Raw genomic sequence first — 14,041 nt, forward strand, 5'->3', positions numbered from 1 at the left:
TGTTAGAATCCTTTAATGTGCTCAGAGGTCGAGGGTTTGATATCTTTGATGATCACACTGAGGACGCAACATGACTATGGTTTCCAGGGCGAAAGATTTCCAGGATGAGGGAATGTTGGGGTGATGGAAGTCTGGACTGAAGGTCAGTGGTTCATGTCTTTCCATATCTAAGTTTCAGTCAGCCATCTACCCTCGTGGTCAGTGTGGCACGACCACCAGACGTCAGAGATAATGAGCCACCATCTCTCCTCCCTCAGGAGGAGTTCCGGCGGCTGTACGTCCAGCTGGAGTCACTACGGGAGAGGAACCTGCGGCTGGGCAACCGTCAGATGGTGGCCAAGATCACGGCCATGAAGGATGCCGCCAACCTGCCGTCCTCCTGCTCCTCCTCCACACCCGCCCCGCAGCCCCCGCCCATCACGGCCGTCGTCGTCACCGAGAAGAACCTCGGCAGCGCCGCCGACCAGCAGCAGCAGCAGCAGCAGAAGCGTCCCAGCCGAAGGGACAGAAATTACAGTGACGGTATTGTTATGAAACCTTACGTGAACAACATTCTGGCTAACATGACAGACAAAATCGTGTGCGCTACCTTCCATGAGGAGTTAACGGCGCCGCCCCCGAGCGCTGGGGCCCTCCAGGGTGAAGGTTCCCCCAGTTCGGTGGGCCCTTACAAGGAAGGCCCCCTGGGGGCCAGGGGCAAGGACCCGAACCTAAGAAACAGTGTGTCTCACGAGGACAACATTGGGTCAGGTGAGAGACGGGTGGGAGACGTGAGCCACTTGAAAAAGAGTGCGTCGTCCAGGGAGGAAACCATTGAGTGCGCGGACGACGGTAGAGGGAGGGATGCGAACCCTCTGAAAAAGACAGAGACAAAGAAACCCACTGATAAACGTAAGAAAGGCAAGGAGGTACAACTCTCTCGGCAGCCGGACTGTCAGGACTCGCCTGGACTCCCCAACAGTCCGGACTCGAAAGCCTCTCCTCCCATCGACTACGTCCGGTGCAACAGCTCAGACGCCTCCAGCGGCAGCGCCGACACCGGCTCGGTCGGACCTCGCGACACGCGTGGCGCGGGCAAGGCATCGGGCGGTCGGTGCGTGTCACGTGGTAGCCAGAGCAGCAGCAGCCAGAGCAGCAGCAGCAGCAGCTCCGATGCTGCTGCCAAGGGTTCCTACGGCTCCAAGGACCTCAAGCCTGTAGGATACAGAAGCGCAGAGTTCCTGCTGAGGAAGAGCGTGTCCACAGAACTGTCAGAAAGATTCTGTCGCAGCCTCGAGTACTTGGACGATGGTGGTTCTCGGTGTGGGGGATCTGCCGGGGGAACCGGGGGCTGTGGAGCAGCTGACGAAGACTTAAGCCTAGAAGACAGGTCCGTCAGGTCCGCTCACTCCACGCCTCGCAGGTCTCAAGGGCGCCGCTTCAGGGAAGTGCGGGACCCTGAGAGGGCCAGAGCCTTCATCTTGCACAGTCTCTCCGACAGAGCCACACTGACAGATGAAGTCACTGTCTAGCCCAGAGATGGTGACGGCCGTCAAGACAGTAGAACTGTACTACAGGAGGTAAACAGAGACGCGAGAGTTACAGTATTATGAAAGAAAATATATTTAGTTGTAGGAATGTGATATTACAATGTGTCTGTAGTGACGTGCATCAAACATTGTCTGTACGGATACAGTTACGTCACGAAATGTGTCTGAAATCGTATGTATCACGAAGTCTGTACCACCGTGTGTTATGACGTGTGTGTGCTCACGTAAACATGACAGTATTATAGAAAACAAGTGATAAATTATCTTTGAATAAGTATACAAAACTATATGAAAAATACAAACATACTTCTAGTGTAGGACAACATGAATATCTCAAGGTCAAGGCTTTTATAAACATGAAACGTTCGTCAAGAAAGGTCGGGCGAAAATAATGTTAAGTCAGTAGAGGCCAGGAAGAACAACATAAAGGTCAAGAACGAATGAACAAAGTCTGTATTACATGACGTGGGGCGACGTCTGACGTGTGGCGACGTCTGACGTGTGGGGTTCTGTCGCTATGCCTGACGTCCTCAGTATCTTGACTGACACGGTGGGAGTCCCCCAGACCTTGACTGACACGGTGGGAGTCCCCCAGACCTTGACTGACACGGTGGGAGTCCCCCAGACCTTGACTGACACGGTGGGAGTCCCCCAGACCTTGACTGACACGGTGGGAGTCCCCCAGACCTTGACTGACACGGGGGAAGTCCCCCAGGCCTTGACTGACACGGGGGGAGTCCCCCAGACCTTGACTGACACGGGGGGAGTCCCCCAGACCTTGACTGACACGGGGGAAGTCCCCCAGGCCTTGACTGACACGGGGGGAGTCCCCCAGACCTTGACTGACACGGTGGGAGTCCCCCAGGCCTTGACTGACACGGGGGGAGTCCCCCAGACCTTGACTGACACGGGGGAAGTCCCCCAGACCTTGACTGACACGGGGGGGAGTCCCCCAGACCTTGACTGACACGGGGGGAGTCCCCCAGACCTTGACTGACACGGGGGGAGTCCCCCAGACCTTGACTGACACGGGGGGAGTCCCCCAGACCTTGACTGACACGGTGGGAGTCCCCCAGACCTTGACTGACACGGTGGGAGTCCCCCAGACCTTGACTGACACGGAGGGAGTCCCCCAGACCTTGACTGACACGGGGGGAGTCCCCCAGACCTTGACTGACACGGGGGAAGTCCCCCAGACCTTGACTGACACGGGGGAAGTCCCCCAGACCTTGACTGACACGGGGGGAGTCCCCCAGACCTTGACTGACACGGGGGGAGTCCCCCAGACCTTGACTGACACGGGGGGAGTCCCCCAGACCTTGACTGACACGGAGGGAGTCCCCCAGACCTTGACTGACACGGGGGGAGTCCCCCAGACCTTGACTGACACGGGGGGAGTCCCCCAGACCTTGACTGACACGGAGGGAGTCCCCCAGACCTTGACTGACACGGAGGGAGTCCCCCAGACCTTGACTGACACGGGGGGAGTCCCCCAGACCTTGACTGACACGGGGGAGTCCCCCAGACCTTGATCAGGATTGAAGAACTTAATGAGAGAGAGAGATGGAGAGGAGAGCAGTAGGATGATGACAAGGAGACGGGGAGTGAGGAGGGAGAGGTGACACTGAAAGTGAGAGTAAGGATGAAGGTGAGAGTAAGGATGTAGGTGAGAGCAAGGATGAAGGTGAGAGCAAGGATGAAGGTGAGAGTAAGGATTGATGTAGGTGTAAAGATTGTGATGAGAGTGAAGAGTGTGGTAAGAGTAAAGATTGAAGTAAGAGTAAAGATTGAAGTGAGGGTAGAGAGCGTGGTGAGAGTAAAGCAATAAGATAGTAAGGAGAGGAAAAGTTATTCACTGTGCGACTAAAGAGAAACAAAGAAAACGTGTGAAGACAATGATATACCAGACCAGAGATGAAACGTGACAGTTGAAGAATAAGACAAAATCCATCAAGTTCATAATACAGATTCAAACCTGGTAACACAAGATTAAGTCTTGATACTAAATAAGACAACAAGAGTAGAAGATGCGAGGGATTTGAGAAACAATGTTCCTAAATGACTAATTAAAGGTATTCTGTGAAGACAAAGGAGAATATGGCTGACACCGAGGTGGGTGGGGGGTCATATAGGAAGTCATCTCTATGTCATAATGTTCGTACGTGTAGTGAGGACACATCACATGCATGAAACATACATATCAAAAATACATGTATTGTACAAGTGACAGAAAGAAATGTTATCAAAAATATCTTTTCATACAAAGATTTTGTATAAAACTGTAAAAAAAGCAATAACTTGATAATGTCAAGGGCATAATAATGAAAGTTAACTAAATATGACATTACAACTGTTCCTTCTGTTGACCAACAAAGTACAACAGCAATAACGATATATCTACACACAAGCACAAAACCCAGCAACGTGGAAGTCATGGTTGACGACGTGGAAGCCAAGATTAACACTGTGGGTCAGAGGTCATCTCTGGGTCAGTCAAGAGGTCATGTGTGGCTCAGTCAGGGAGCCATCTATACCCCACCATCTAAGAGACTCGCTCAAGTCACATTGGAACATGTTTAAGTTAGATTCTCCGTGTGTCAGGCTTGCACAGACCAGCGCCACGTATGGCACAGACCAGCGCCACGTGTGGCACAGACCAGCGCCACGTGTGGCACAGACCAGCGCCACGTGTGGCACAGACCAATGTCAAACGTTTAGAGATCCACTGAAACAGAGAAGATAGAAAACGTTTCGCTGTTCTCAAGTGTTGCTGTGCACGCTCATGTTTTCATACATAGAGATGTATACAAACATACACAACCCCACAATACACATGTAACTGAGGTCATGTTGCAAGTATACATGTAACTAAGGTCATGTTGCAAGTATACATGTAACTAAGGTCATGTTGCAAGTATACATGTAACTGAGGTCATGTTGCAAGTATACATGTAACTGAGGTCATGTTGCAAGTATACATGTAACTGAGGTCATGTTGCAAGTATACATGTAACTAAGGTCATGTTGCAAGTATACATGTAACTGAGGTCATGTTGCAAGTATACATGTAACTAAGGTCATGTTGCAAGTATACATGTAACTGAGGTCATGTTGCAAGTATACATGTAACTGAGGTCATGTTGCAAGTATACATGTAACTGAGGTCATGTTGCAAGTATACATGTAACTGAGGTCATGTTGCAAGTATACATGTAACTGAGGTCATGTTGCAAGTATACATGTAACTGAGGTCATGTTGCAAGTATACATGTAACTGAGGTCATGTTGCAAGTCTGAGCCGAGTGTAAACATTAACTTAGCCAGCGAGTCTTGTTCACCGTGTGTCGCCTGCATCCATGACGGTACAAGTCCTTGCTCCTCCTCAGCCCACCAGTCAACGTTTCTTTCATACAGTCAATCAACTCGATGGACACCAGTGTTGCCGATTCTGGCGCTAGGTGTGGCGAGGTGCGCGGATCGTGGCGTCTGTCCTGAACTATTATTAGCATGGCAGATAACCAGCCACGTCCAATTTGGTGTCAGGTGATGACACGTTAATCTTCGTATGATGTTTGCTCACAGCAATACGTAGGTGATGACAGAGGATGAAGGCAGAATATGCTCATTCATTGGCGCCTGTTGTTGTTATGAATGGAACGTAGTAAATGTGGAGGTAAACAGCTCCAGCTGACAATCAGCTGACTGACTGACTGGCTGGCTCGATGCTGTGAACTACTCTTGTGTTGACCAATGTTTGTTGTGAACGTACGGGACGTGGGGTGACAACACTTGTGAATGAATGTTTTGTTGTACATAGCACATTGTGTGACTGTAAAGCTGTACATGAGTGGCTGTACGGTTAACGGCTTTCAAGGTGTACATGAGTGGCTGTACAGTTAATGGTTGTAACGTTGTACATTAGTAACTGTACAGTTATGGTTGTAACGTACATGAGTGACTATAGTTAATGGTCGTAACGTTGTACAAGAACGACTGTACAGTTAATAGTTGTGTCATTGTACACACTGGCTGTACAGGTGTTGGTTGATATGACTTCCCAGTCCACTCTCCTGAGCCCCAGTGGTCTGGTAGGTCAGGTCACCAACGCTACTTGTACCCCCCCCCCCATGCCCTCCCCCCTCCCTACCAGGAACCTGTGTACAACATGTTACTTTCCAAGATGGAGCACAAACATTCCTCTCACTCCTGCGAACCTTACCCTAACATTGGCTGATTCCAGCATCATGTAACCATTCATACATTCAAGGTTCAATTTTTATCTTTTTTTCTAAAATAGATTTTATAATGTATCTTATTTCACATTTAAGAGATTTATAGAATAAAACATTGTGTTACTTTAACCCCAGAGTCCGCAGATATTTTGTTTTCTTCAAAACGTTTGGAAAAAAGTTGTATCTGTACGTGACGCCTCAATCATAACGCTGAAGATACTAGAGATATCTATAGATACCATGGATCACTGTGCCCAGGAACCGGCGTGATGATGCCATTGAATCCTCTCTCAATGGGACAAGACGTTCCCTTGTGATATTCAGTTTCCAATAAAGATTATTTTACGATTAATCTCGTCGTCGTCTCAATATCCTTTTACTAATAAAGTGTTGAGAAATGAAAGTCTTCTTTTGTATCCTGCAAACGAGACAGGTCGAGTCGTCTTGGCAGCACACTGCCCGATCATGTCCTTGCTGTTGGCAACACTCCATGGTTGACCTTGATCACCTCATCATTTGATTGGCAGCACGTCGCCCCTCATATAACACATTATATAATGCCATCCCTTGCACGCCTCTCGCCCTCCTGAATATTAAGCTCTCGATATCTCCAAGTCTCTCTCACTCCATCCTTCCATATCCTCCAGATCTGTCCCTCGCTCCCTCCATCTGACACTCTCCCAGTCTTCCTTCCTTCATCCTTTCCATGTGATCCTGCCATTACGTCACGCCCCCCCCCCCCCCTGGTCTGTCCTCTCGGTAAGACAACACACAATACCACACCACACTTCTCTGAGGATGTCATTACATACCCACCTCACACACTACAGGAGCACTTCATATCCGGCGCCCACTCCCTCTTCTCGTGCGTTGAAGGCCAGGTACACCTCAAGACCTTATTTTAATTTACATTTCATCTTTACATTTTTTTTTGCCCACTGCTCCTAAATTCTATTACCTAGCCTCTGGGGTTTGTGTGTAGAGTCTGCCACCAGAACCGTCTCTTCTGAAAGAAAAACTTTATTCGCCTTCCACGCCCACACCATCCTCACCCACTCCCCAGGGTGTTGTGGACCCGCCTCTCTCTCTCTCTCTCTCTCTCTCTCTCTCTCTCTCTCTCTCTCTCTCTCTCTCTCTCTCTCTGATCTTCACTTCTGCCTTCCTCTCCAACTCGTCCACTATCACATTAAGAAGCCACGGTACAGACATCCACCCTCTCTTAGAATCACTCTCTCTCTCTCTTCCTTTCCTCCTTACATACACTCCTTCCTCCCTTAATGAAAACGCCTCAAGGCATCTAGCAAGTTTCCGCTAACCCCCACATACCACAGCAGTTCAATAATACATTTTTCAGTCCCATCATACGATTTCTCCAGATCCAAAGCTGCCACGTGCATAAACTGCCACGTTCACAAGGATCGGTCACGTGCGTTCTTCAAACACGTGGTTCATAGATCCCCGGCCTCTCATGTGGCCATAGTGCTCCTCCCTCATCTAATGTTCTGTACAAACCATCATTCTTAATGACTAGTCATCCTTACAACGTCCTGGGTATACGTCACAGACTTGTACTTCTGTGATTCGGATATCCACCTTTGTCCCTCTTGCGTTTATACACAGGCATTATACATGCGTTCAGCCAGTCCTCAGCCACCTCATCATGGACCACAGACACGCTTGACTGCACAGCCAACAAGTAAACAACACTGTTGTAGTCTCATCCAAGACGGACACCTTTCATGCAACGTGAGGATCCACCTCCTCCTCCTCCTCATGATGCCGCATACACACGTACCACGACCACCTCAGCGTCACACAATACATTCAGTAATTGTTCACATTAATCACTCCATATGTGTCATCTTTGCGTTACCACCACGTCATCGCTTTCCTCAATGTTGCGACGTTTGATTCTTCGTTCTCGTCTCGCTTACTCTGGTGTGCAGCCAAGTTGACACCAAGTCATTGCGTATACATGACAGCGATCCAGGTCATAATATATCATGCACGACTCGCCGTGAACGTTCAAACCCCGACACCCTAAGGTCTCCCTCCGTCCCTCCCTCCCTCCCTCCTTCAATCTCTATTTGGTTTTTCACCCATTACTTGCCCCCTCCACTCCTGAAACGCACATGCTCCAGGTCTTTCTTCAGAATATCACCTGTTCATCTTCCTTGTACAGTTATTCCTCAAACAATGAACCCGATTATCATCACACATCGTCCTCTCGTCAGGCGTCATTCCCACCAAATCAACACCTTCCTTTCTTCTGCCTCCAGAGCTCAAGACTCGCATCCGTACATCACTGGCGAGACTGCTAAGCTTTAGACATACCCATCTCTACCTACACAAACACTATCCTCTTCCTCCACACGTATCCTCATACATCCAGAGCCCTAGTTCCTCCTTCCACTCTATGGCTCCCTTCGGTCCTCATGGATCATGTCCACTCCCAGGCACGTACCAAACACTTCACTTCATCCAGACCTGTCCTATTCAGATTTACACTCAAACCTTCCTATTCCATCCCCCTTCTGCACCCTATTGACCTTACTTTTGTTCATATTTACTCTCAACTTTTTCCTTTCACACACACTGTCGCCAGTCAGTGGAATTTCCCTCTGGAGTCTACTATCAACCTTGTGTCCTTTGCAAACAGTAGCTGATTGATCTCATGCTCCCCTACCTCAGCCCACCGCAGACTTATCTCTTGCTCTGAACCCTTGCATTTACCTCTCTCAGCCCCGTCCATAAGCAGATTAAACAGCCACAGCGGCTCCTCACATCCTTCGGTTTGACTCACCGTCGCTGGGGACCATTCGCCCTCTCCCACTCCTAGTCTTAACACATGTCTTACTCTCATGACGAAAACCATTAACTGTATCTGACAAGTCGTCAGTTTACCCAAATCATTCACATCACCTTCCACAAAGTCTCTACGTCAACCCTATCATACGTTTTCTACAAATCAATAACAAGTGGTACATACAGTTCACAACCTGCAAGGATTGTTTACAAACTCCTTCAAAGCAAACACCTGGTCCACCTTGCCTTCACCATTCCTCTCCCATACACCTTCCTGCACGCCACGCTGCTCTGTCACCATTCCCCTCCCATATACCTCTCTCATCTTGCCTTTACCCAAGTGGAACTAGACAATACATACATGATACCAGAATTCATCTTTGACATTCACCAGACCAACAACGGCGCTTCTCTCACTTATCTATTGCTTTCCTATCCCTTTCAATTTTTCCTCTACTTCCACCACGCCACACCTCACCACCACACCTAACCACCATGCCACTCCACACCACCACACCTAACCACCATAACACTCCACACCTCACCACCACACCTAACCACCATGCCACTCCACATCACCACACCTAACCACCACAACACTCTACACCCCGCCTAACCACCGCACCACTCCACCACACCTCACCACCGCACCACTCCACCACACCTCACCACCGCACCACTCCACCACACCTCACCACCGCACCACTCCACCACACCTCACCACCGCACCACTCCACCGCACCTCACCACCGCACCACTCCACCACACCTCACCACCGCACCACTCCACCACACCTCACCACCGCACCACTCCACCACACCTCACCACCGCACCACTCCACCACACCTCACCACCGCACCACTCCACCACACCTCACCACCGCACCACTCCACCACACCTCACCACCGCACCACTCCACCACACCTCACCACCGCACCACTCCACCACACCTCACCACCGCACCACTCCACCACACCTCACCACCGCACCACTCCACCACACCTCACCACCGCACCACTCCACCACACCTCACCACCGCACCACTCCACCACACCTCACCACCGCACCACTCCACCACACCTCACCACCGCACCACTCCACCACACCTCACCACCGCACCACTCCACCACACCTCACCACCGCACCACTCCACCACACCTCACCACCGCACCACTCCACCACACCTCACCACCGCACCACTCCACCGCACCTCACCACCGCACCACTCCACCGCACCTCACCACCGCACCACTCCACCACACCTCACCACCGCACCACTCCACCGCACCTCACCACCGCACCACTCCACCGCACCACTCCACCGCACCTCACCACTCCACCGCACCTCACCACTCCACCGCACCTCACCACTCCACCGCACCTCACCACTCCACCGCACCTCACCACTCCACCGCACCTCACCACTCCACCGCACCTCACCACTCCACCGCACCTCACCACTCCACCGCACCTCACCACTCCACCGCACCTCACCACTCCACCGCACCTCACCACTCCACCGCACCTCACCACTCCACCGCACCTCACCACCACACCACTCCACCGCATCTCACCACCACACCACTCCACCGCATCTCACCACCACACCACTCCATCACTACTTTTCCATTGTCCTCCAGTGCCCATTATTCTACAGGAGGGATGCGCCTCATTTTCCCACATTGTTCCATACCGTTCAAGGATCATCGTTTCATCCTGTCCCTCGCCTGCTGTGCTGGACCACACTTGATCACCTGACCATCGACGCCGCGGGTTTCACAAACATTATATATATATATATATATATATATATATATATATATATATATATATATTTTTTTTTTTTTACTTTGTCGCTGTCTCCCGCGTTTGCGAGGTAGCGCAAGGAAACAGACGAAAGAAATGGCCCAACCCACCCCCATACACATGTATATACATACGTCCACACACGCAAATATACATACCTACACAGCTTTCCATGGTTTACCCCAGACGCTTCACATGCCCTGATTCAATCCACTGACAGCACGTCAACCCCGGTATACCACATCGATCCAGTTCACTCTATTCCTTGCCCTCCTTTCACCCTCCTGCATGTTCAGGCCCCGATCACGCAAAATCTTTTTCACTCCATCTTTCCACCTCCAATTTGGTCTCCCACTTCTCGTTCCCTCCACCTCCGACACATATATCCTCTTGGTCAATCTTTCCTCACTCATTCTCCCCATGTGCCCAAACCATTTCTAAACACCCTCTTCTGCTCTCTCAACCACGCTCTTTTTATTTCCACACATCTCTCTTACCCTTACGTTACTTACTCGATCAAACCACCTCACACCACACATTGTCCTCAAACATCTCATTTCCAGCACATCCACCCTCCTCCGCACAACTCTATCCATAGCCCACGCCTCGCAACCATACAACATTGTTGGAACCACTATTCCTTCAAACATACCTATTTTTGCTTTCCGAAATAATGTTCTTGACTTCCACACATTCTTCAAGGCTCCCAGGATTTTCGCCCCCTCCCCCACCCTATGATTCACTTCCGCTTCCATGGTTCCATCCGCTGCCAGATCCACTCCCAGATATCTAAAACACTACTTCCTCCAGTTTTTCTCCATTCAAACTTACCTCCCAGTTGACTTGACCCTCAACCCTACTGTACCTAATAACCTTGCTCTTATTCACATTTACTCTTAACTTTCTTCTTTCACACACTTTACCAAACTCAGTCACCAGCTTCTGCAGTTTCTCACATGAATCAGCCACCAGCGCTGTATCATCAGCGAACAACAACTGACTCACTTCCCAAGCTCTCTCATCCACAACAGACTTCATACTTGCCCCTCTTTCCAAAACTCTTGCATTCACCTCCCTAACAACCCCATCCATAAACAAATTAAACAACCATGGAGACACCACACACCCCTGCCGCAAACCTACCTTCACTGAGAACCAATCACTTTCCTCTCTTCCTACACGTACACATGCCTTACATCCTCGATAAAAACTTTTCACTGCTTCTAACAACTTTCCTCCCACACCATATATTCTTAATACCTTCCACAGAGCATCTCTATCAACTCTATCATATGCGTTCTCCACATCCATAAATGCTACATACAAATCCATTTGCTTTTCTAAGTATTTCTCACATACATTCTTCAAAGCAAACACCTGATCCACACATCCTCTACCACTTCTGAAACCACACTGCTCTTCCCCAATCTGATGCTCTGTACATGCCTTCACCCTCTCAATCAATACCCTCCCATATAATTTACCAGGAATACTCAAACTTATACCTCTGTAATTTGAGCACTCACCTTTGTCCCCTTTGCCTTTGTACAATGGCACTATGCACGCATTCCGCCAATCCTCAGGCACCTCACCATGAATCATACATACATTAAATAACCTTGCCAACCAGTCAACAATACAGTCATCCCTTTTTTTAATAGATTCCACTGCAATACCATTCAAACCTTCTAATTACTCCAAGACGAGTTTCTAGTAAAGAGTCCTGGTGTTACACACGCCCTTTCTAAAGACACCTGCAGGCCCAGCTGGGTTACTTACAGTAGTGGAGAATGTTGAATGCTTTGAAGTGAGAAGTTCTGTAACGAAATTGTCGTCTCAGTGATACAACTTGTCAAAGGTGACTCACTCGCGGTGTAGACTCGAGCAGGTGGAGTCCGGTAACATCTAAACATCTGTCTATAACGGTACAAATAACGGAACAAGAAAATATTCAAGAAACATTTTTGTATGAAAGCACCGGACGATTGTACAAGAAATAACTGTTTACAAGATGAAAAATTACATTAATACAACAAGGTTGTAGATGACCCATTATGCAGAGTCAGTGGCTTCACAACAGAACCAGGATTCACAACAACGAACCTTTACATATAACAAATCGTGAAGCAACTTTGGTTTAATTTAAATGACTATTTTGTTAGTTGTTAGGGAGAAGGTGAACGACATTGTTAGCTACGTCCCCACACTGAAATGGGTGACGCCCGACGCACATTTCTGGCGTACGTGGCAATGTCTCACCCACGTACACTTCTGGCGTACTAGGCAATGTCTCACCCACGCACACTTCTGGAGTACCAGGCAATGTCTCACCCACGCACACTTCTGGCGTACCAGGCAATATCTCACTGCTCGAGGCAACGTTATCGTTCGAGGCATCGAAGCCGGGCGGGAGGCCTCACGTACCTCAGTGTGGGGAGGTAACTGACCACTTCTCAACCCACTAAATCCACACATGATCTTAGTGGGCCACATGCAGACGTACGTACATAACGAGACCAACACAAGACATAACTTACCAAGATGACCCGACCCTCCACACCGGCCTGACCTCTGACCACCACACCAGCCGGCAACCCGCACGCTCACTGCTCACGTCAACACTGACTCCTTCCCTCCCTCACTCACCGCGAATTCCAATATGGCTTCCTCGGTTACCATAAAGTCATTATCAAATTCCTTTACTACATGATACAATAATAGAAAAAAAGATTTATACATTATACAATATGATGGTAACGAAATATACAGAATACAGAAGATTTACATAATTGATCACAACAATGCATTCTGATATATCTTGCTGGTCTGCAGCAAACAGCTTACCAGGTAATTTGTCACACGACCAACACTTTCATATATATATATATATATATATATATATATATATATATATATATATATATATATATATGATTTGGTAAACAGAGAAGAGGTAGTGAAAGCTTTGCGGAAGATGAAAGCCGGCAAGGCAGCAGGTTTGGATGGTATTGCAGTGGAATTTATTAAAAAAGGGGGTGACTGTATTGTTGACTGGTTGGTAAGGTTATTTAATGTATGTATGACTCATGGTGAGGTGCCTGAGGATTGGCGGAATGCGTGCATAGTGCCATTGTACAAAGGCAAAGGGGATAAGAGTGAGTGCTCAAATTACAGAGGTATAAGTTTGTTGAGTATTCCTGGTAAATTATATGGGAGGGTATTGATTGAGAGGGTGAAGGCATGTACAGAGCATCAGATTGGGGAAGAGCAGTGTGGTTTCAGAAGTGGTAGAGGATGTGTGGATCAGGTGTTTGCTTTGAAGAATGTATGTGAGAAATACTTAGAAAAGCAAATGGATTTGTATGTAGCATTTATGGATCTGGAGAAGGCATATGATAGAGTTGATAGAGATGCTCTGTGGAAGGTATTAAGAATATATGGTGTGGGAGGAAAGTTGTTAGAAGCAGTGAAAAGTTTTTATCGAGGATGTAAGGCATGTGTACGTGTAGGAAGAGAGGAAAGTGATTGGTTCTCAGTGAATGTAGGTTTGCGGCAGGGGTGTGTGATGTCTCCATGGTTGTTTAATTTGTTTATGGATGGGGTTGTTAGGGAGGTAAATGCAAGAGTTTTGGAAAGAGGGGCAAGTATGAAGTCTGTTGGGGATGAGAG

General features: G+C 48.7%; 1 protein-coding gene and 1 long non-coding RNA gene across 2 annotated transcripts in view; one reads left to right on the forward strand and one right to left on the reverse strand.

The window, feature by feature from the left end:
* The window catches only part of LOC139746433 (uncharacterized), a 410,448-nt gene extending 408,187 nt beyond the window's left edge, over positions 1-2,261 (forward strand). Inside the window, exon 14 of the mRNA XM_071657684.1 lies at positions 258-2,261. Coding sequence (XP_071513785.1) covers positions 258-1,511 — 1,254 coding nt within the window. The 3' untranslated portion in view covers positions 1,512-2,261. The remainder of the gene's footprint in view (positions 1-257) is intronic.
* LOC139746435 (uncharacterized) overlaps positions 1-12,982 on the reverse strand; it is a 101,367-nt gene extending 88,385 nt beyond the window's left edge. The window contains exon 1 of the long non-coding RNA XR_011712154.1: positions 12,910-12,982. This is a non-coding gene — a long non-coding RNA (uncharacterized lncRNA). The remainder of the gene's footprint in view (positions 1-12,909) is intronic.
* Positions 12,983-14,041: the final 1,059 nt, after the last annotated feature.

Source organism: Panulirus ornatus, chromosome 65 (genome assembly GCF_036320965.1).
Source record: "Panulirus ornatus isolate Po-2019 chromosome 65, ASM3632096v1, whole genome shotgun sequence".
In the NCBI taxonomy this organism is placed as follows: domain Eukaryota; kingdom Metazoa; phylum Arthropoda; class Malacostraca; order Decapoda; family Palinuridae; genus Panulirus; species Panulirus ornatus.